Here is a 24284-nt window from a genome sequence, read left to right on the forward strand (position 1 = left end):
GAGAAAGAGGGAGACACAGAATCTGAAGCAGGCCCCAGGCTCTGAGCTGTCAGCCCAGAGCCCAACACAGGGCTTGAACCCACAAACCGTGAGATCATGACCTGAGCCAGTCAGACGCTTAACCAAGTGAGCCACCCAGGTGCCCCCAAAATAGAACTTTATTTATTTTTTTTTTAAATTTTTTTTTTCAACGTTTATTTATTTTTGGGACAGAGAGAGGCAGAGCATGAACGGGGGAGGGGCAGAGAGAGAGGGAGACACAGAATCGGAAACAGGCTCCAGGCTCTGAGCCATCAGCCCAGAGCCCGACGCGGGGCTCGAACTCACGGACCGCGAGATCGTGACCTGGCTGAAGTCGGACGCTTAACCGACTGCGCCACCCAGGCGCCCCTGAACTTTATTTATTTTTTAATAAAGTTCATTCATTTATTTTGAGAAAGAGAGGGTGCAAGCAGGGTAGGCACAGAGAGAGAGAGGAGAGAGAGAGAATCCCAAGCAGGCTCTGCACTGTCAGCACAGAGCCCAATGCAAGGCTTGAACTCATGAACCGTGAGATCGTGACCTGAGCTGAAGTTGGACGTTTAATGGGCTGAGCCATCCGGGCGCCCCACAAAATAGAACTTTAAAGGTCTTGGAATTTCTCCACTAATAGTACTGAGAGAACAAATAAAGCACAAAAATATCTTCAATGATTTGTTTCTTAAATTGCTAAATGTTTAGTGTTCCTGAGATTATAGAAGATACTCATCAATCTATAAAGTTATTTGCATTTTTACTATTACAGTAATTGTGTTTATATTATAAAATAAAGAAGGTTTACCTAAGGGAAATTTATTTCTACTTCCCTTAATAAAATGGACAGAATTTCTGCTTCTGTCCAAGATGCACTGATAAGAGTTACTCTTTTGCCTTAAAAAAAAAAAATCAAGAAAGAAAAAAACCCCAGGAACTAAAAACACCAGGCACGTTATATAAAACAACAGTTTTCAGACATTAGAGCATAAGTGTCCCAGGGCCATGATTCCTGAGAGAAGGGACACTGGGTTGGTGAACCCTGAAATTGTCCGGGTTTACTGTCTGCAGGCAGTTTTCAGGCTGCAGAGCAGGGGAAGAAACCCATGTAGACCTTTGCAGAGTTGCAAAACCCATAGGAGTTTTGGGAGGCCAACCTGTCTAGAATGAGGGGCAGAGCGGAGCACCAGAGAGGTGGGGTGGATTTCGGGCAATAGCAGAAACTCAGTTCCATGCAGTGGAAGTCCAACCAGATGGTTATAGTTGAAAAACCGGACGATGAAAAATATGTGTACTAGGTGGCTTGTGAAAATGCTCCTTGAAATAATCAAACATCTGAAAACAACCTAAATATATCTAATAACACGGTTTTTAACAAATTTACGTTTGCAGAAATATATCCATTCGGATGGACGCTGTTGAAGACACACTGTTAAGAGAAACAGATTCTGAAAACAGGAGCTGTCATTCTGCTTTTGTTCCTTTTGTTTTGATTAGATATAGATGCAGTGAAAGTCCTGAAAGTTCTGGAAACATATCAGTGAGAGTTTTCTAAATCCTGAAAATATATTTTATTGAAATGGAAGATTTAATCTTTTGTGTAAGTACACTTAACCTCATGCTAGGTTTAGAAATTGTTTGCTATATTTGGTCAACATAGGCACCAACAAAATTTTTAATGGTTGTAATATCACAGAACCCTAGAATTCTAGAACTCAAAGGCATGTTGGAGATCATCTAAGCCTACACTTCTTGCTTTAAAAATGAGGAGGTTGAGGCTCAGAGGAGATACATAATGATTCAAGTTTATAGAAAGAGCTGGCCTTACACTTGCCCTTGGGTCTTGACTGTGGCCCTGTGCGCTCTGTTCTCTACTACATATGCCTCCTTTGATTCCCCAAAACAATAACTGATTTTCTTCTAATGGGCATTTTTTTTCCTAATTTCAATTAAAAATTTTGTTCTTTTTTTATGTTTATTTATTTTTGAGAGAGAGGGAGAGAGAGAGAGAGAGAGCATGAGCAGGGGAGGGGCAGAGAGAGAGAGAGAGAGAGAGAGCATGAGCAGGGGAGGGGTTAGAGAGAGAGGGAGACCCAGAATCTGAAACACGCTCCAGGCTCCCAGATGTCAGCACAGAGCCCAACGTGGGGCTCAAACTCATGAGCTGTGAGATAGTGACTTGAGCCAAAGTTGGCCGCTTAACTGACTGAGCCACCCAGGAGCCCCAGTCTAATTTCAATTTTAAATAAAACATGAAAACTGTCCTTTTTTAGCAGAACAGGATCACACAAGATTCCCCATACTGAGCAGAATTCTGCTAGAAAATGTCAAACTCACGCAGCCTTCCCAGCTGGATGTTTTTAAGAGGATCCTCATCACGGTGCTTCTTTGCAATAAGACAACATTCCTTGAAGATCCTGACGCATCTGGGACCTATTGTAATGCGGGCAGCACGCTGCTCACAGTCCTCATCTTCGTTACGGTAGGCTCCGTCGTAGCAACATTTCTTCATTACTGTGTGTTTGTATTTAGCAACTGAAATAGTAATGATGCAAAGTCCTTGATTATGCACAGAGTCGTAGCACCCCAGGGGCAGAAGGGATCCTGAGGGGTCCTTGGGTCTACGGCCACATGATCCTGCCCCCACCCCCGGACCCCTAGCAACAGCCAAGGCTAGGTGAGTGACCCCCCACACTCAGCTGGGTACTCCAGGAATGGGGAGAATGTGGTCTCATAAGGCAGATCATTCTCATTCATATTAAATGTTTTTAAAGAGCTTCTTGCAATTAAGCTAAATACTGACTTTTGACACTGGCACCTTGGGTTCAGCACCCTTTGAGTGAAATAAGTTAATGGAGAAGCCTTCAAATGTTTGAAGATGGCTATCAGCACTGTATAAGTGCTTCCTTCTTTAAGCCACATATCCTGCTTTTTAAAACTTTTCTTATAGGATGTGGTTTGTGGAACTCCACTGGTGGCATCGTAAGAGCTAATATTTAAAAAAATATTTTTAACGAATATAAATTTGAATGTATAAAAATGAATATGAATAAAAATGTTTTAATGTTTATTTATTTTTGAGAGAGAGAGACAGAGCATGAGGTGGGGGGGGGGGTGGCGGTGCAGAGGGAGAGGGAGACACAGAATCTGAAGCAGGCTCCAGGCTCTGAGCTGTCAGCACAGAGCTCGCCTTGGGGCTTGAACTCACCAACCATGAGATCGTGACCTGAGCCGAAGTTGGACACTTAACCAACTGAGCCACGCAGGCGTCCCAATAAGTGCTCATATTTTATCATAAGTGCCCAAACTACTCAGTGTCTTTCATATTGTTAGAACTTAGAACTAGGGTTGGAATTAAAATAACTCCTATATAGATGGAAGGAATTCTTATCTTACCCTAAGCATGATTATTAGTTGAACTCTGGCCACCGACTTTCAGTTCAACATTCTTCCTCTTTTAATATCACCAGTGATCATATTTCCATTTAAATAATTGTTCAAAAATAATTTCTGTTAGACTGATTTCCCAAAGAATAATCCAAAATACTATCAGCTGTTAAATACACGGAATAGAAGAAATAGGTTTCTAGGTACACTCCAAAGTTAATCAAATCATGATTTTGGTCAGAAGAAAATGGAAGAATATAATTTTAATTGCCAAATGAAGTCTATGCAGAGGAAATATTTGTAACAAGTAAAAAGTTAACCTTTTAACTTTAGAGATAGAAATAATACTTATTTTCCTCAGACTGAGGTTATGCCAAATGAAGTTGTAGAGTTATTTGGATTAATATTTCTGAGAGAGGTAAGCTAAGACATCTGTACATATCTTTCTTTTCATCCATTCCATTTGGATTAGGAATAATTAGATAATGGTTCGTTCTCTCCAGCTTTTGAATAATAGGATCATAACCTTTTTATAATTGCATCAAACTTTTAGAGTACCTTCCTCCTGTATTTTCTTTTGCAGCATTCTCTTTGGCCTGAGAATTTCTTTGCAGGGCTTATCTGTTAAAGGAAGAAGACGAAGGAGAAGGAGAAGGAGGAGAAGAAGGAGGAGAAGGAGGAGGAGAAGGAGAAGAAAAAGAAGAAGAAGACAAGAAGAAGAAAAGAAGAAGAAGAAGAAGAAGACGACAAGAAGAAGAAGAAGAAGAAGAAGAAGAAGAAGAAGAGAAGAAGAAGAAGAAGAAGAGGAAGAAGAAGAAGAAGGAAAAGGAGAAGGAGGAGGAGGAGAAGGAGGAGGGGAAGAAGAAGAAGGAAAAAAGAGTTAAAATGACAAAAAAGAAAATTCCATGAAATTCTTTAAGTACTTAAAACATTCATAAGTCATTCATGTATTCCACAAATTCTGAGAGCCTGTGTTTGACTAGGCACCGTGCACAACACATCTTAACATTTATCTTACCTTAGAGGAGCTCATGATCTAGTGTCCTCTAGTTTGACTTGTTTGATCCAAGTTTGGCTTTGAATCCTGCAACCTCTTTGACCCACTGATTACAGAGAAATATCTAAGCATTTAAAGTGAGCAAAGTTTTTGTTGGGTATGCTACTTTTATTATTTGCTCTTTGTGCTCTGTTATTATGAATAACAGGTCAAATATAATTATGAACAGTTTTATAGCCACAGAAAGAATATGATTAAGATGTGGTCCTTGTCCTTCAAGAGCTCACAGTGCATTGGCTGAGGCAAAATACATAACGAAATGGAAGAATATTCAGTGATGCCCTGCTACTGTGTTACTTATAAATAGAGCTAGTCCCCACAGTATTCTCTCTGTGAAAGGAGGAGGGAATGATCAATTCTGTATGGGGAAGAAACCTTATTGAGGAGGGGATTCTTTTATCAGCTTCTCCAGGCTAATACAAGGGAAAGCAGTCCTGATGGGGAAAGGCCTAAAGGTATAAAATAAAATAGCAGAGAGCCACCCCTAGAACTACACTTGGGTCTGCACAGCTTAAACCTCAGGTAAGATAGAGCAAGACAAAAGATAATTGGAGAGAGCTGGGGAGAAGACCGTGGAAGATCCCTGAGGACTACACTAAAGATTTTGTACTTTATCTTGATGGCCAGTAAAACATTTTGTACTGGGCGTTACGTAGTCATGTCTCTCTAAGATCAGTGTAGAGAATTTGTGGAAGACAATTACAAAAATGGTATCAATGTGAATTGATCAATGTAAATTTCAGTAATCATTTTGAAGAATAAACCAAAAAAAAAGCTGAACATTTTACCATCTTCTCGGGTGTCATCTACATTTGCGTTGGTGAGAAAGAGGAGTCCAGCCAGATGGAATACATCTGCATTGTTGCGGCCACCACCTGCCCCACAGCCCAGGTCGCTCGTCTCTAAGACTTGAAATACCTGTCCAGAGGTGGTTAGCTAATTTAATAATTCTTAGGAATTAACTCAAGGCAAAATGTGGAGTCTACTTAGATGTATAAATTGTTTCCCTGAAGAATTAAAGGTACTGGCTGTCACATGGGTAGAACAAATCAGGCCATCGTTCATCTGTCAAATGGCCAAAGACCAGATTTCCCAACTTCATTATTTTAGTGTGTCCTTTTATATTTATAAATACACACACATTCAATATTAAAACAAGAACTAAGTTTTACGCTTTGGTGAGAAGATTCTTAGGAACTAACCCATGGTGTGTTGGACATAGAATGAATGCTGTGGTCAATATAAGATCCAAACAAACAAACAAATAAATAAATGCATGAATGACTAAATTAACAGACAAATTCATTTTTAAGTTGCTAAAAAGAAATGAGCACAACCTCTTATGTTTAGAGGAAGAAGGCTCTAGGTTCTAAGTGGGTGAGAACTTGTTTGGGGAAGCTTATTCCAGTTTTAATTTTGATCCCAAATGTTTTTTTTTTCTTTTCTGAATAGTTTTAACTGTATACTTATCTTTGTTTTTTGTTCAAAGAAATTCAAGCCTACAAAATAGTTAGCAGGGCATAGGGGAGATAAATGGGAACTTAGGGGAAGTGAATAATTCTCACATTCTTTTGTTCCAGATTTTAATGAGAGTAAAAAAGAAAACAAAAAACAGAAAAGTCTCCATAGGCTGCCTATCCAGTCTTCCATTATGCTGCCACTTTATAAAGCCCCCCGCCTCCAGGTTCAATCTCAAAATCGTCCAAATTGATGGCACTTTTGCCCCAGGAATATAATTGCCATTATGGTCATATGCTACACTTGGAAAAACAAAAAAGGATGAATCAACGTTTTAGAGACTAACATGAGGATAGCTTACCTTCCTAAGAGCCATTGTTTTGAGTATATTTACAGAAGAGCAGATCCAGTCTTCCCTAATTCTTCCCCACAACCTACCCTTGGGGCCACACTTTGTGAAGCATTATACAGAGCCACCCCAAGACCCAGCAACCAAGGCCATGCACCACTTAACTCTTTCCAGAGGTTTCTTGGCTCTTCTCTGGACTCCATATATAGCACTGTCCACTGCTGATAAAGCCACCCAGGAATTTGACTCAGTTGCCATATTAAGAGATACATGTTGGCTTGGAGAATACGACGCATCTGCACTTGGAGACAGATGAACCTAAAAGATCATTTGAAAAAGAAAAGACAAGGTTATTTGCATGAGACAAAACTTCACAAGTAGTTATATTTATAGTCTCCTTTATTCAGAAGAAAATTTGATTGTGACTCATAATTTGTGGCTTACCTGGAGCTGATTGCCACACTTTTCTTCGATATTTAACCAGACTGAATCAGACACCAACTCTGCTGTCTGCTCTCCTGTGACGATGTAATAGACCAGGAGACGGGCTGAAGGAACCATGTTTTGTGTCACTGGAATGTTTATGTTTTGATAGGATGAATCTGGAAGTTTCTCTCTTGTGCCAAAGTGGACAATTTTGCCCTTAGATAAAATCTAAAAATAAACAGCAGTAGTGACCATGTTAAAAAACAAAAGTTTTGCTTTCAATATGGAGCTTGGAGATGGAGTAGAAAGTATGTTAAAGAGAAAGAAAGGTTCCTGGTTAACAGGAACCAGGAAAGGTCAGGAACCTTTCCGTTTACTTAATTCTTTTCTTTCTCACAAGTCAGTTTGATAGGAATATTACGCCCACTGTGTAGATAGATAAAGGGACTGGGGCTTGGGAATTAACTAAATGTCATACTGATTTTAGCTCAAAATCACATAACTAGGAAATCAGAGAGCTAAGAGTTGACCCCAAATCTATTTAAAGTCATCATGCTGTCACTAAAATCTCTTTTGTTTTATTGATTAAAACAAAATAGATGCATGAATAGAGTGCATCTTATTTGGGAATTAAGGTTTTTTTTTTAATTAAAAAAATTTTTCTTTTAATGTTTATTTATTTTTGAGAAAAAGAGAGAGACAGTGCAAGTAGGGGAGGGGCAAAGGGAGGGAGACAGAATTTGAAACAGGCACCAGGCTCTGAGCTATCAACACAGAGCCTGATGCTGGGCTGGAACTCGGGAACGGTGAGATCATGACCTAGGCCGAAATTGGATGCTTAACCAACTGAGCCACTCAGGCGCCCTTTTTTAAAAATTTTTTAATGTTATTTATTTTTGAGAGAGAGAGACAGACAGAGTGCAAGCAGCGGAGGGGCAGAGAGAGAGGGAAACACAGAATCCCAAGCGGACTCCAAGCTCTGAGCTGTCAGCACAGAGCCTGATGTGGGGTCCGAACCCATAAGCCGTGAGATCATGACCTGAGCCAAAGTCAAATGCTTAATCAACTGAACCACCCAGGTACCCCTGGGAATTAAGTTTTAAAGCCAGAGATTAGGTTCTGTATTGGAGGCATATGGCTAAAAAACAAGTTACAAATCACATGAACCCAAAATGTTCTCAAACTTAAATTGTCCTCAAACTTAAATAGACTGCATATGTGGTTTTGGTACATAGTTCCTAAACAGGTCCCATAATTCTTCATCCATCAATATGATCTGTGTTCCTCATTTATTTTTTTAAACTTCTTTCTCAAAAATGTTGAAAAAGCTATCACCACCTGTTTGGCCTGGCCACTGGAATAATTCATTCCATTTCTTTGGCAATGTCAGGAAGCCCTTAAGATCTCCCCCACCTTCTGTCCTAGGTTTCACCTATAGGCTTGATTGGCCACCTTTGTTTAATATAAGGGATGTACTAGGGCTGTTGCTAAAGGGTAGAATTGGGGTAGATATCATATGACTCAACTCTTAAGAGCAGGATTTGAGTCTCCCTTTTATGCCAATGAAATGCACATACTTGAAATAGGTTTAGGCCTGTAATCTTTGGCCATGAAATAGAGCAGAGGTAATGTGAAAATTTAATCAGTCTCTGTGGAGTAATCAGGCTCTCTTAGGCGAAGGGCGTATCAGATAAGGAGTCAGAGGTTCCCAGTTCAAATAAAAAAATACTCCTCTTCCAAGCTGAGTGACCATGGTGAGCGTTTTAACCTCTCCGTTCCTCAGTTTCCTCATCTGGGAAATGGTCATGAAAATCATGACCCATCTCAAAGGTTTTTGAAAAAACTGATTATCAAATTGAATTATGTCCTTGAAAGTACCTTGTAAAAACAAATATAAGGGGTCATTCTAGTGTTCCTCTGTAAGCAAAGAGAAATGTTCAAGGTGGGGGAATAGATAGTTTTAAATCTATCATTACTGTATTTACCAAGTAATTATAGTGAGTTATTTTGTTAATATATGGACTTCTGGGGGTAACAATAATATTCAGATATTCTCCCACAAGCAAAGGTTTATAGTTTCCAGTCCAGTCAATATAAAGGTAACTTTGGCTGAGAGATGAATATGCTATTGCTTGGTAAACTTTGCCGGCTTGATTTTCTTCTGGAAGATCTGGGTCATCAGTCTTGACCTGAAAAGGGAAATTTCAAAAAAGATATGTGGACTGTGATGAAATATTTTTTATGAAACATACCTTGTAAATTTCTCTCTTTGCTTTATAAATTTCTAACTTTCACAACACCAGATGCTAAAGAGGAAAAAAAAAAACCCTCCACTACTCCAATGTTTGTACAGCTGTGATATCAAGTAACTTTACAAAGACTATGGACAATAATTGGAATAATATGGGGTTATGAGCCATGGTGGGAAAGTCTGGTGAAGGGGAGAGGCAAAGATGCTTCCGGAACAAATATTGGCACCTTTCCTGAAATGTCCTGGCAAGTTGGGGACTCCTCTTCCCATGGGTTGGCAGGGATTGGGGGTAAGAGAAGGGTGGCAAGAGGAGGCCTTGAGGACTGGGGACAGGAGTGAACATCGCACAGACTTTCTGGTCCAGTTTCATTGTAAAGTAGCATCACGGAAGTGTACTTATAAATATGGAATGGGGCAGAAATGATATCATGGCTAATAACCCCTTTGCTATCAAAGGGGTTATTAGCTCACACTCTGGAGTGAGCTATGCATTGGTTTGCATCCCAGAGCCACCATTTATTAACTCTGGATAAGTTTATCACAAGAGAGGTTAGAAGCCTATATTTCCACAGCTGCAAAATGGCAAAAATAATATTCTGTAATTCATAGAGCTGACTAACTGGGTATTAAATGCGTTCAACAGAAAGCTCTTAGCATTTCCTAAGTGCTTAGTAGATGATAGTGAATGTCACTGTCATTAATGTGCATTAACTAATCATTTATGGGGCGGGGGCGGGGCGGATTGGGAACTTAAACATTAGTTGCTGAGAGAGAAGCCTGTTAACTGAGCTCTAAAGTAGAGTGGCTTATGCAGCTAGGAAAAAGGGAGACTTCCATGTGTGACCCCTTTGTGTCCCTGAAAAAAGATAAGAAGTGGGGGTGAGGGAGAGAATGTTTCTACCGCTGACTTCCACTGCTATACTTATTCCGAAGCTATACCTATTCTAATAAAGTCTTGCTAATGTAAGAGAAAATCATTAATTCCCAAATAGGAAATGATAGATTTATCTTCCTCAAGAACCAGGCAATGGATTAGCATATTGCCTCTGGTGCCTTCCTCCCCCCCCCCCACCCCGCCTTTGAATGCAAAATTGCGGATCTGTTCTCTGGACTCATGTTTAAAATCTGCTGCATCTGTTCTGCACACTAGCCAAAACACACAGTCAAAAAGCACACATTGTCCCAGAAAGTCCAACAGGAGAATTCAGCTCACGTTAAACTCCAACATCCTTGCTCCAGATGGAAGATTAACCATAAACGAAGCTACTCCATCACTGGAACGTGTTACACTTTTCTTCGACTCCAAGTTAGACATCTCTTGGTTTACATCGACCGTTTGTGCGCTCAGGGTCACCGGGACCCCTCCTACCAATTGGTCAAATGAATTCTTAACCTGCACCTGTTTGCCAGAACAGTCCAGATCCATTTCAGCAGCTCATCACTTTTTTTTTTTTAAAGCGGAACAATTCTGAAATAATTTTTCTTCTTCCCCACCAAAGTATAAATTATTCACATTTAACTCAGTAGAGAGAGGCATGGCCTTAGATTATAGAACGGCGTAATTCTATTTAGATACTTTAAGCCATACAAAACTTGCTTTAGCTTGGTAACTCTTTCTCTCTTAAAAGCCAGTGACCCACAGTGAATATTAAGTAACACATTTTAATTATACTAAAGTTGATTTTTAATAGCAACACATTTTCAAAGAATAAAAAAGTAAAACACTCTGTTCTAGCTTTCTAAGCTAAGAACAGGGAACAAAAATTTTCATCTTAAAAATGATTATATTTTTTATATTATAAATGATAACATGTACTATATATAGTGAAATATAAAACACTAAATAAAATATAATTAGAAAGTCAAATGAACACATTAACGCTATACTACCAATATTTTAAAAAGGAAAAGTAGAGGGAGGAGAGAAAATAGTAAAAAGGAAGGAGGAAGCAAACAGAGAGAGAGAGAGAAAGAGAGAAACAGAGAAGCAAGGACACAAAGAGCCAAAATGGAAAGGATGGCGAATAACACAGAGAGAGGTGAGACAGGTGTATACAAAGACCACAGGGGCAGACTGAAAAGCACAGAAATGCAAACTCAGATAAGACACATGGGAAGTAGAAAATGGGGAGAGAAAGGGGTTTTATTTTCAAGGAGTGATATTTCTGTTTTAAGGCTTTTGAAGAACATGCCACCAAATAATTTTAAATGTTAGCCTTATTTTTACTTTTTTAAAATTTTTACTTTTTATTTATTTTTGAGAGAGAGAGAGAGAGAGGACATGAGCAGGGGAGGAACAGAGAGAGGAAGACACAGAATGTGAAGCAGGCTCCAGGTTCCAGGCTCTGAGCTGTCAGTACAGAGCCTGACGTGGGTTTTGAACTCACGGACTCTGAGATCATGACCTGAGCTAAAGTCAGACACTTAACCTACTGAGTCACCCAGGCGCCCCAAATGTTGGCATTTTTTTTTTTAACTATAAACTTACGGTGTTTTATTTACATATAACTTAATGCAATGCTTTTTAAGGGAATGCCTAGCACAGGCTACCTGACTACTTGCTAAATACCGGCACTTGCCCTACAGGCTGAAATCACTCTGAGGCTGAAGCTGGCCAGCATTTTCCCACCTTCTTGTGCATCTTAAGGAGCAGGTTTTACAAATGAATTCCCTCTGTGATTCCCTTCTCCAGCTTCCCTCCCCTGTTTGCCATCCCCATGCTCTCTGTAAACAGAAAAAGAGAACCATATTCAGCAACCTTCCCTCCTTCATCTACCTTGATAGAATATGGAATCCCGGGCTTCATGAAAAGAGGAGTAGCAACCAAATTCAGTTTGTAGGGAGAGAGGACATATTTGATGCCAGGAATTTCTGCCTCTTCAGAAAATCCACCTAAAGAAATGACATGCATCACGTTGACCTTTTTTAAGAATATGCCAATCCCTATGGGGGGGCGGGGGGTGAGATCTGTTTGACCTGTGTATGTCTCCACAGACTTATTCACTTCCTTGCTCCATTCCTGCACTCATTCATTTATCAGTAGTCTTGGTTCAAAGGGGGTAGTGCAGAGAAAAGTTTAGACCTCAGGTGTTTTCCAAAGCCTTATATCCAAGGCTTGTGCAAGGAGAGCTACAGGGTTGGACTGGGGAGGAAGGTGAGGAAGGGCCACCACTTTTTGTCAGTGGCCTGAGTTTCAGTTGAATATGTACAAGGGATTATGGAGAGAGGGAAAGGACTAGGCACTAAGCTTTGCAGGGATTCACCTGTAGAGCACAGGGATATGGAGAGATATGGAGAGGAAAACAGAAAAAGAGTGCCTGAGGTAGAGGGAGTCCTGAGAGTCCACTGGCAGGGGCCCAATAACATACAAAGCTCCAGTATCCCCAAAGTCCTTTCCAATATTACATCCGTAACATCCATATGCATATCCTATACTTCGGCCAACTGGACAATCAGCCAGATAATCTCAAAGATCAAGTCTTGCCTGCTACCTGTGGTATGTCCTCTCTATGGATGGTGTCCCACTTCTCCCCATCTACCATCCCTGCCTCAAAACCCTACTTATCCTTCAAGATTGATTACATTCAGGGTGCTATACTTGGTTGCTCAGCAATCATCTAGGAGCTCACCTACCTCTGAAGGTCAGTAGCATTCAGAACTTTGCCTAGAGGGCAAATAGAATTCCTGCTTATAACAGAATTCTTCGTTTACCTGTCTTACAGCCGATGCTAGTTTGTAAGCCACTTGAATGCTGGGATTACACACATTCATATTTGTAAGCCTGTATGTTTAGCAACACTCTTTGAATATCTCATAAATGTAGCTTAAACTGAATTTATTTGAAATAAATTGAGAAAGAATAAAAGTAAAAAACAAACATTAAAATAATGGCAAAAGTAATATCCTGGGCAAGGAGTATCATTCTCCAACATCTATCAACCATTTGATAAATACAAGGTACTCAATAACTGGATAATTATTGCCATTCTTCATTCTACTACCCTTCAAGGACAAATACAAAGAGGCGGAAGGGGCCTTAGGGATCATGTGGTCTAACTCTCATTTCACCACAAAAAGGAGGGGCTAGTGCTGTTACATAACTTGTTCAAGTTAGTTTGGGGCTTTAATACAAACCTGAAAATATAAAGAACATCAGTAATCAAGACACCAGAAGTAAGACAAATTGACCGAATTTGGAGTAATAATTAATGACTATTACAAACCACTGGAGTCGGGGTTGAGAGCACTAGATAGTTTTAAGGATGCTAAGAAAGTAATAAGTGGAAAGAAGGAGGAGGAGGAGGAAAAGGAGAAGAGGGAGCAGGAGAGGAAGAAGGAGGGAGGGAGGAGAAAAGAAGATAGAGGGGAAGGGGGAGGAGGGGGGCTAACACCTTATATGGTATTCACTAGCTGACAGGTATTATTTTAAGTGCTTTGCATATATTGACTCTCTGATCCTCACCACAACCCTATATGTATGCTATTATTGTACCCATTTTAAAACCATTATCTCTGATTTTAGATAGAATTCCTGAATATTACAGCTGAGAGGGGCTTTAGGTTGTATATAGTTCAACACCATCGTTGTACGGATAAGGAGACTAAATGATAATGCAGTATCTTCCATTTGCATAGCATTTTATCAAACATTTGTACATACCTAATGTCATTTAGATTTTTATTCTTACCAGGTGAGAACATTGGGGTGCTACATGTTCAAGTCACATAGCCTGCTAGGCTACTCAAGATTTCAACTGGGCAGTGCTATCCCATTTTTGCACATGGGGTGATAGAGACCCAATGATAGAGTGGCAGAGCTCTACTCTAATCTGTTTTTAATGATATGAAAAGGAATATTTAGCTATGGAAGAAAATAAAATATGAAATAATTTTAGAAATTATTTATACTTTTAATATGCTGTCTAAATATTATTCAAGGAAAAAGAAAACTTACCTGTAGACTCTATGACTGTGACACCAATATAAAGGTACTTGTCGTTTAAATCTTCCAGACTTTCATAGGACAGTTCCTTAGTTGCCATTTCAGAGTTAAATGTGACTTGAGCAATTCCATTGATCAACTTTTTGAAAAGGGAAAATGAAAGAGGTATTTCAGAGAAGAAAGAGGTATTTCAGAGAAAATGAAAGAGGTATTTTCAGAAAGAGATATTTCAGTTTGGTGGGGCACCTGGGTGGCTCAGTCAGTTAAGCGTCTGACATCAGAGAAGGGAAAAATTAACAAAATCTGCCTTTATTAGCTTCTAAATAGAAGGCAACTATCAGAGGAGTAGTTTATTGTCACCAGTAGAGTGAATGATTGAGTCTACAGTTGAGCCCAGAATACTATTTTCTAACTTAATTTGGGTAGACGTATAGGAAGAGTCTTAAACACTATATGGTTCAACAAGGTTGGTTGTTGTTGGTTTTTTGTTCTTTATACTAGCTGACACAGATTCCTTCTTCTAATCTTTGAGTTGTCACCCATGTTTCTGGGCCTGCTTTTAGTTCACTTTTGCTCCTGAGAGTTTGTTGGGTTCTATGATATTTAATTTGGACTTCACTGCGTACACATGGAAACACTAACTTAAAAACACCCAATGGGTAAAGGGACATAGAGTTAAGTCATATCATATTATTTAATTATTAACCACAACAGTGAAATAGATGTTGCCTTATTTTTCTTCTAAAATCCAGTAGCTTGAGGCCAGGGACTTTTGTCTTATTTACCTTCAAATCTCAGTGTCCAGCATAAAATCTTACATTAAAAAGAGGTGTCTGATTTATAACTTGAATAAATAGAACTCTTTGGAAAAACATAGGCTAAATACAAACCACAAGATGATACAAACCACAAGAATATACAAGAATGAGTAGAATGTATACAAGAATATACAAGAATCAGTAGAAAGACATGAGCCCTTATCATCTGAGGTATAGTGTCAAGAACACTGAACAAGGGATAAGGGGACCAGGGCTCTAATCTGAGCTCCGGCAACCACTAGCTCTTGACCATGAACAAATAACTTCCCAATGAGTTCATTCACTCAGAAATATTCATAGAGCACCTGCCATTTGCCAGGAACCAGGTTGGCTTTGGGCATATAATGGGAACAATTCAGACCCACAAAGGGTTCAGTGTAGAGGATGAGAGAGAAGCAACTAAACCATTGCAGTAAAGAAGGGCTTCTCAATCTCAGCCCTGTTGACATTTTGGACAGGATAACTTGTTGTTAGGGCTGCTCTGCACATTGCGGGAATTTGGCAACATGCTGGCCTCTATTCACTAAATGCCAGTAGTACCCCCCTCTTTCCCAGCTGTGACAACCACAAATGTTTTCTGGACATTGCCAAATGTGCCCTTGGGGGTAAACAACGTCTCTGGTTGAGAACACTGTAATAAAGTACAAAACATACTCCAGTAAGGGAGGCTCGAGAGCTGGCAGGGGCAGCCAACCTAATTGAGGGGAGTCAGGGAAGACTTCTCAGAGAAAGGGTGTTAACACTGAGATTTAAAGAGTAGGAAGGGATTAGCCAGGCCACAAAGAGGCAGAAGCCACAAAGGGACAGAGCATTCCCAGGCAGGAGCGGCACTGCAAACACCTGGAGGCAAGAGAGACTAGTGAGAGTTCCAGGAACAAGTGACCCGAACAGGAGAGAGGGAAAGGGGAAAGAGCAGGAGACAGGCTGGTGAGGGAGGCTGATGTCACACAAAGTGGACTTCATCCTGAGGCCCAGGAGAAGCCAAGAGAGCATTTTAGCTTCGACTTGCACACCTGTGTAAAATGGGGGGTTGGACTAGATGATTTGGAAGTGACTTTTCTCCAGCCTTTGTGATGCATCTTTAGGTACCAGTGAACGCACGTGTCTTAACGTCTTACCATTGTGTTTTGCAAGGCTTTTTGCATCATTTCTTTTTGATCATCTTTTAAGTCGTCTCTTATTCCGAAAGTGATATAAACTTCAGCCTCAGTGACAACTTTATTATAAAAATATCTGCCAAACAATAATGCCATAAAATTGTTTTGCTAACATGGTTACAATAATAAAATTCAGATCAAATGTAACAACTCGAAATTACATAAAGCACTCGATACACTTTAAAGTGGCTTCCATCCCCTATTATATCTCATCCTCATAAAGCTATAATAATAAAGCCGAAGTGCGGATTTTTATGACTCTGTGCTACATGAAAAAAAACGGATCTTGCTTGAGGAGATCAAAAGACCTCAGGTCCGGGATCAGGAAACACTGCTTCCTTGATGATTTTGGTATCAGTGAAGCACTGTGCCCTACCTTCTTTTACACCTTTAGAAGCAGCACGCTCAATCTCATTGTTAGAGGAGATAAGTTCTTTTTTAACATTCTAACTTTGTATTTCCTTTTTTTTAGTTTAGAACTAAAGAGAGGCTAAAGGAAACTTGCTGCATAGAAAACAATACTATAGCTAGAGCTAACCTCCCTTATCTGTGGTCTGCACACATAAAGTAAGTTCCTCCATTAAAAGAAGTCAGTTTGTTGGGGCGCCCGGGGGGCTGAGTCAGTTAAGCGTCCGACATCAGCTCAGGTCATGATATCGCAGTTCATGGGTTCAAGCCCCACATAGGGTTCTGTGCTAACAGCTCGGAGCCTGCAGCCTGCTGTGGATTCCACATTTCCCTCTCTCTCTGCCCCTTCCCAGCTCGTACCCTGTCTCTCTGTCCCTCAAAAATAAATAAAACATTAAAAAAATAAACTACAAGAAGTCACTTTGTTAATTCTCTGTCAAATGAGTCTTTATGTTGGTTTAGACTAAGTAACACTCTATTTTAGGAATAAATGCTACCAAGAAAGGCAGTGTAGGATAGTGTTGAAAGGCCTGAACCCTGAAACCAGACAGACCATGTGACTTCCTAGCTGTGAGATCTTGGGCAAATTACTTAACAGTTATGTACCTCTGTTTCTTCATTTGTAATATGGGGACAGAAATAGTAACTATCTCATAGAGATTTCATAAGGATTAAGTAAGCTAATACATACAGAGTACTTAGAAAGATGCCCAACACATATAGTTATGCAAATTGGTTAATGATATTATATTGTCATTTTTTTTTTAATTTTTTTTCAACGTTTTTTATTTATTTTTTGGGACAGAGAGAGACAGAGCATGAACGGGGGAGGGGCAGAGAGAGAGGGAGACACAGAATCGGAAACAGGCTCCAGGCTCCGAGCCATCAGCCCAGAGCCTGACGCGGGGCTCGAACTCACGGACCGCGAGATCGTGACCTGGCTGAAGTCGGACGCTTAACCGACTGCGCCACCCAGGCGCCCCTATATTGTCATTTTTAAATGACCTGAGCTTTTGTGGGAGATTGCTTGCAAAACTAACTCCAGGTCTCCACTGCCCCATATATCTACCACCTTTGGAGCTCCTTGTGGGTAAAAGGTATAAAAGAAATCTGTTTCCTTTGGGCTGGTCTTGTAACTTGCTTTGGACAAATAACGTGGTAGAAGTGATGGACTTTAATGCTTCTATATTCTTTCCCTGAGCATTGCTGCTACTACAGACAAACCTGCTGGATGATGAAAGATACACAGAGTCCAATTATCTTTGTACTTTCAGCCAATCTAAGTCAACTGCCAGGCATGAAAATAAGACCTCCCTAGACCAGCCAGCCCCCAGGTGAGCTGCCAACTGACCCCAGGCACACGGGTGAGCACCGCTTACATTCAGCCTGGCCCAGATCAGCAGAACTGCCCAGCTGTGTTGTAAATGGTTGTGGTTTTAAAGCATTGGGTCTTGAAGAGGTCATGCAGCATTAGCTGGTTGATTAAGCCATTAAAAAATGACGAGAAATAAAGTCTTCACATTCAACCCCAATATCCTTATGTCACGCTGGTTCCTAAACACACACATTGAACTTAAAACTTTAGGAGTTTTTGGGGCGCCTGGGTGGCGCAGTCGGTTAAGCGTCCGACTTCAGCCAGGTCACGATCTCACGGTCCGTGAGTTCGAGCCCCGCGTCAGGCTCTGGGCTGATGGCTCGGAACCTGGAGCCTGTTTCCGATTCTGTGTCTCCCTCTCTCTCTGCCCCTCCCCCGTTCATGCTCTGTCTCTCTCTGTCCCAAAAATAAATTAAAAAACGTTGAAAAAAAAATTAAAAAAAAAAACTTTAGGAGTTTTTGCTGTTGAGTAACCAACAAAACTAAAATCAGAATCAGCAAAAAATCAAAACAAATAAACTATAGGCCCGATGTTTCCTCAGTCAATCCCAAAGTCACGAAAAACACTGCCAGTAAATCACAGATCTCTGCAATATATATGCAAATTAGATCAACACATTGTACACCTTAAACTTGCACGATGTTACATGTCAACAATATCTCAATAAATTGGATGGAGGAATCACACTTCTCACTTTGCGCAACTATCACCAACAAGAGTTATCACTCAATTTAACTGGATAATCTGAAAAAAAAAAAAAAAGAAAGAAAAAAGAAAACTTTCTTACCTTGCTTTGATAGTAATTTCAAAATCATTGAAGTCCTTATAGCCAATGAAACTATTTTCTGGTTCTATTGAGACAGAAAAATGTGGCAACACTGAAAATAAAAACAAAGAGGCAATTTTACCGTTTAAATTAGAGTAGCCTTCTTTCCGGTATAGTTAGACAAGCTGTGACATCAATACAACATCCACCTTGCCATCGTCATCCTCCTTCTCATCACTGTCAGCAATATCTCTGGGACACCTCCTACTCTACCCATCAGAGGTTTATCCAGCTCTGTGTACCATAAGCACTTTGCTTATACTTTGATTACAGCATTTATTCACTAAAGTATAAGGTCCTTGAAAACCAAAAAGGCTATACTCTATGTATCTTTGTATCTCTCCCCCTCCCACGCTTCTCATGAGTCTTAAACATAGTATATGCTCCATGAGTTTTGTTAAGTTTAAAATAGAAGAGGAAAATTCTGGCTGATTTAACAGTTCCCTTTTTTGTCTTATAGATAAACCCATCCAGTCTCCATATTCCAACATAAAACTTTGACTTTAGTCAAGAAGAGAAAGCTTATAATTAGCTAAAAGAAAGAACATTCATGCAAAATTTAAAATTAGGGTAGACAGGAAGGAGTTCTTTCCCTCTCTCTGTCTCTCTCTGTCTCTCTCTGGTATCTTGATTGCTCAAGAAAAAAGAATTTCACCTGTCAAAAGGGCACTGCCTTCTCTTTATACTAAAGCTGTGTACCAGGGCTTATGGATTCTTTATTAATTTTTTCTTGAGGGAGAGAGAAAGAGAGAGTGCTCGAGTGGGGGAGGGGCAGAGAGAGAGAGAGAGAGAGAGAGAGAGAGGGAGAGAGAGAACCCCAAGTAGGCTCTATGCCCAGTGCAGAGCCCAATGTGGGGCCTGATCCCATGACCATGAGATAATGACCTGAGCTAAAATCAAGAGTTCAATGCTTAGCCAACTGAGCCACCCAGGGGTCCCATAGATTCTAGTTCTATTAACCAGCGAAACTGTTAATAGAAAATTGGGTAACTGGGGTGCCTGGGTGGCTCAGTCAGTTAAGTGTTCAACTCTCGGTTTCGGCTCAGATCATGATCTCATGGTTCATGGGATTGAGCCTGACGTTGGGCTCTGTGCTGACAACATGGAAATAAAGAGGAATGCACTTTGTTGCTCTAGGGTGCATTCCCTATTTTACCAAAGATGAAGGCAGGTGTGTTCTCTCTGATATGACATGGAGGAAAACATTTCATCCTTTCATCTAATACCTATTTGCTATGTGGCAGGCATGCTCCTATTGACAAGGATATCCCAGTGAACAGAAAGATACAAACCTTGTCCTTAATGAGCTCATTAGTCTAAAGCAGTAAAGACAGTGGTAAGCAAATAATTACACAGAAAAACACCTATACCAGTTATGAAAACCAATATACATTACAAGGAATCCTTCCCAGGAAAGAGAAGTTAGGAACAGATTTGCTGAATAAATGGCTTTTCAGCTAAGACTTGAAACATGAGTAGGAGTTGGCTAGGTAGTGGGGGAGGGGAAGAGTGTTCTGGGCAGGTGGAACATTGTGTCCAAAGTCACCACTGCTGGAGGGAAATAAGAGGATGAATGGTATAAAATGAGGCTGCAGAGGAAGTAGGCAGGGGCCAGCTCAAAATAAGGATTTTGATTTTGATTAGCAAAGGAACGAGGAGCTATTGGGGACTTTTCAATAGAGAAATAACATGATGAGATTTGCATTTCAAGATTATTTTGGCCAATACCAAGTGAGAATAGCTTGGAAGAAGGGACAGCAATTAGGAGACTTTTGCAGTAGTCCGGGGGCGGGGGGGGGGGGGGGGGAGGAGCCTGGTGAGGAATGGATGAGGATGGCCTCAGATGGTAAGAGGTGGATGAATTCTAGATATACACGAGAAGCAGCAAACATACTCGGAGGGAGTGGGATCAGGTAGGCTTATAGGTTATTGAGAGGCTAGAACCTTTGAAATTGTTTCAGCATAACAAGTTATTTTTTGTCACTGTTTTGTTTGCCAATCGTTAACATCTGTGGATTTATTCTCCATATTATTATGAGTCTCCTGGAGGAATAAAAAATGACTTCAAGCAAAACAAAGTTAAATTTGATATCAAAGCACATAAATACTCTAGTAAACAACTATAAGAATGGAAAGATAAGCTATTTATATGTTAATTATTAGTCCATTAATACGATTGATTCCGAAATAAGAATATCTTAAGTTTTCAGATAAATATATTAGGGATTAGTGAGCCAGAAGGAAAATAGCACTGAACTTGGGGGATGCAAACCCAATTGCTCTCGTTCTCGCACCAGTTGGTTTTAATGACTTGAGTAAATCATTCGTCTTACTGGGTTCTGCTCACTTCATCTCAGCCTACTTAAGTTTCTCCTAAAATCATAATTTTTGACTGTCATTAGTCAAGCTCCCTGGGGGACTAGGTCTCTTCTGGCTCTCTGATGAGGAACACAAGTCCAGAGAGGTTTGTGAGCTTATTGGAGGGTAACAAAGGCATGCTAGAGCCAGAGCCTAGGCCTTCCAACAATGAGCACACCCCCCCCCCCCCCCCCCCCCCCCCCAGCCACTGTTTACAACCATGCCAGCCGGGCTGCTCTTCATCTGGGACTGATTCTGCCGTAAGTTCACTAACGGAAAGCATTAGTGCACAAACACTAATTTTTTTACAGGTAAGCTTTTAATTATCACAAATTACCATATTCTTTAATCTCAAAATATGCGGTTGCAGTCGTTGAAAAGTCCTCTTTATATTTAGCTCGGATTGTCCACACACCGTATCTGTGGAAGCAAAATATTTAAAATTATGAAAGTCATCAAGTAGTTTTAATTTGCCCAGAGGAAATCCAATCGATTCGTGTTTTAAAGAGGAGAAAATGGGGCGCCTGGGTGGCTCAGTTAAGTGTCCGACTTTGGCTCAGGTCATGATCTCACGGTTTGTGAGTTTGAGCCCCGCGTTGGGCTCTGTGCTGACAGCTCAGAGCCTGGAGCCTGTTTCAGATTCTGTGTCTCCCTCTCTCTCTGACCCTCCCCTGCTCATGCTCTGTCTCTCTCTGTCTCAAAAATAAATAAATGTTAAAAAAAAACAAAGAGGAGAAAGTAAGTAGAGATGCATTTAGCCTACGTAATGTATTTTATTCGTGTAGAACTTTAAGTAACAAACAAATAATTGAGCATTTTCAGGACAATAGAAATTGTTTGGTAATTAGTTCTTCATATATTGTTATTTTTTTCAGGAATTTTGTCTTAATCTAGTCAATGGCTTTGATTTGAAGAGCTTGTGAAACTTGAGGATTAACTTAATTAATCTAAACCATAATTATACTAACATAATACTAAAATCCGCACTATAGTAGGACAATGTTTGTAGAAAGATACAAGTCGAGCTTACCCAGATGATACCGCGCACACCTCACATAAAAGAAGTTATGGTTAGAGACAAAGCATGGTTCATTTAAAGAGGAAAATGACCTGGGTTTAATTAACAACCTCTATTTAAAAATATTTACTGAGCACTGGAGAAGCAACTGGAGATAAAAATGAACAAAATGGAAGAATTTGTCTTCATAGAGCTACAGTCCAAGAGATTTGTAATTCCCACTTTTCCATTTACTGGCAAATTGGATTTGGGCAAGTTGCTTAACCTCATTTGTGAAATGAGAAAAATGCTATTTATCTTGCATGTTGGTTATGCAATCAATATACTTAATATTGTGACTATCATCATCATCATCATCATCATCATCGATTCAATGAATATTTGCCAAGTGCCTGTTATGTTGAAGTGCTAACAATGCAACAGTGGGCAAAAACAGACAATAAAGAGGCAAATAAATAAATGTAACATTGAGGTAAGTACCATGAAGTAAATAAATAAGAGAGTAAAAAAAAAAGGGAAAGAGAGAGGGACTACATTAGATGGTGCATCCAGGAATAGCCTCTTTGAAAAGGGAGCATTTACTTTGTGTCCCAAAGAATGAGAGGAAGCCAGCCTTGTGAAGAGCAAGGTGAAGCACATTCTAAGCAGAGGGAACACCATGTGCAAAGGTACTGGGGTAGAAAAGTAGTGATCGTGAGGGGCTACCATGTCTGATATAAATAAAATCTGTTAGGGAGCAAATGGCACAAGATGAAGTTGGAGAGATGATAATAGTTATAAAATAATAAGATCAGTTCCGTGTGATAGAGCATGTAATATTTTCAAGGAAGTATGCATTATAAAAATTAAATCCCCAACTTCACTCACATTTCTAGAACATCTTCAGTGAATTAATTGCAAACAGCAAATTAACTGCAAACTCCCTTCCAGAGGTCAGAAAAATGACTATAAGGAGATTTTGCTTTAAAGTTATATTTAGCCATTTATTTTTTTTAACTTTCAAATTGATTTTATTTTTTTTAATATGAAATTTATTGTCAAATTGGTTTCCATACAACACCCAGTGATCCTCCCAACAGGTGCCCTCCTCAATGCCCATCACTCACCCCCCCTCCCTCCCCCCCATCAACCCTCAGTTTATTCTCAGTTTTTAAGAGTCTCTTATGGTTTGACTCCCTCCCTCTCTAACTTTTTTTTCCCCCCTTCCCCTCCCCCATGGTCTTCTGTCAAGTTTCTCAGGATCCACATAAGAGTGAAAACATAGGGTATCTGTCTTTCTCTGTATGACTTATTTCACTTAGCATAACACTCTCCAGTTCCATCCACGTTGCTACAAAGGGCCATATTTCATTCTTTCTCATTGCCAAGTAGTATTCCATTGTATATATAAACCACAACTTATTTATCCATTCATCAGTTGATGGACGTTTAGGCTCTTTCCATAATTCGGCTACTGTTGAAAGGGCTGCTATAAACATTGGGGTACAAGTGCCCCTATGCATCAGCACTCCTGTATTCCTTGGGTAAATTCCTAGCAGTGCTATTGCTGGGTCATAGGGTGGATATAAGTACACTTATTTGTCTTACTCTATTATAATTTCCATGAAGACACGGACTGTGGATTATTCATTTCCATTTTGTGTATTCATTCTTTACGTGCTTTGCACATATCAGGAAGATGCTCACTAAATATTTATTACATTGAATTCATTTTATTACATTGAGCAGTTTAAACTGTTCTTACATCCATTTTTAAAATGTTTACTTATTTATTTTGAGAGAGAGAAAGAGAGAGAGGGAGCATGGGAGGAGAAGCAGAGAGAGAGAAGGAGAAACAGAGAATTCCAAGTAGGCTCTGCACATGGGGTTTGAACCCATGAACATGAGATCATGACCTGAGCTGAAATCAAGAGTCAGATACTTAACCACCTGAGCCACCTAGGTGCCACCTTAAATCCTTTTCACATGAGGCCTAAATAAAGAAAGAAAGAAAAGAAAAAAGAAAAGAAATGGCTCTGAGAACACTCTCCCTCTTGAAATCTGTCTTCTGGTAGTCTACACAGACAAAGACTACGGAGGACTAATATTTTTATAACTCTCAGAGCAAGGCAAGGGACCATACCAGCCTTTTAGACTGATAGTCTCTTAGGTTCCTTGAAGGGTAGAGGGTTGATGGTTTTAATGAAAAAAAAAAAAAAAATCCTGGGGACTATTTTTGTCTCTCCCAAATTTTTATTTCTATATATAAAGAGGATTGATGAGAAGTGGGAGGTTTTTGTTTGCCAGAAACTGAGCCTCACTTCTAATTAGACTTACATTTTGTTTCAAACTTACGTTGTGCCCTTTTTGTTTAAGAACATTTTTTAGGGTCTTTCTACTTTTTCATTATTTATTTTATTTTAATTCCAGTTAGTTAACACGCAGCGTTATAGTAGTTTCAG

The 24284-nt window shown here is 39.9% G+C and overlaps 1 protein-coding gene across 2 annotated transcripts in view; it reads right to left on the reverse strand.

Moving 5' to 3' along the window:
* Positions 1–24284, reverse strand: part of C5 (complement C5) — an 85810-nt gene that overhangs the window by 47113 nt on the left and 14413 nt on the right. For both annotated transcript variants that reach the window (XM_030293024.1, XM_030293025.1), the window contains exons 6-17: positions 21163–21245; positions 18429–18519; positions 15819–15933; positions 13895–14021; positions 11717–11832; positions 10154–10339; positions 8675–8878; positions 6708–6917; positions 6429–6581; positions 5245–5374; positions 3958–4020; positions 2350–2547 (exon numbers count right to left, since the gene is read on the reverse strand). In XM_030293024.1, the coding sequence (XP_030148884.1) occupies positions 2350–2547; positions 3958–4020; positions 5245–5374; positions 6429–6581; positions 6708–6917; positions 8675–8878; positions 10154–10339; positions 11717–11832; positions 13895–14021; positions 15819–15933; positions 18429–18519; positions 21163–21245 (1676 nt within the window). The remainder of the gene's footprint in view (positions 1–2349; positions 2548–3957; positions 4021–5244; positions 5375–6428; positions 6582–6707; positions 6918–8674; positions 8879–10153; positions 10340–11716; positions 11833–13894; positions 14022–15818; positions 15934–18428; positions 18520–21162; positions 21246–24284) is intronic.

Source organism: Lynx canadensis, chromosome D4, assembly GCF_007474595.2.
Source record: "Lynx canadensis isolate LIC74 chromosome D4, mLynCan4.pri.v2, whole genome shotgun sequence".
Taxonomy (NCBI): domain Eukaryota; kingdom Metazoa; phylum Chordata; class Mammalia; order Carnivora; family Felidae; genus Lynx; species Lynx canadensis.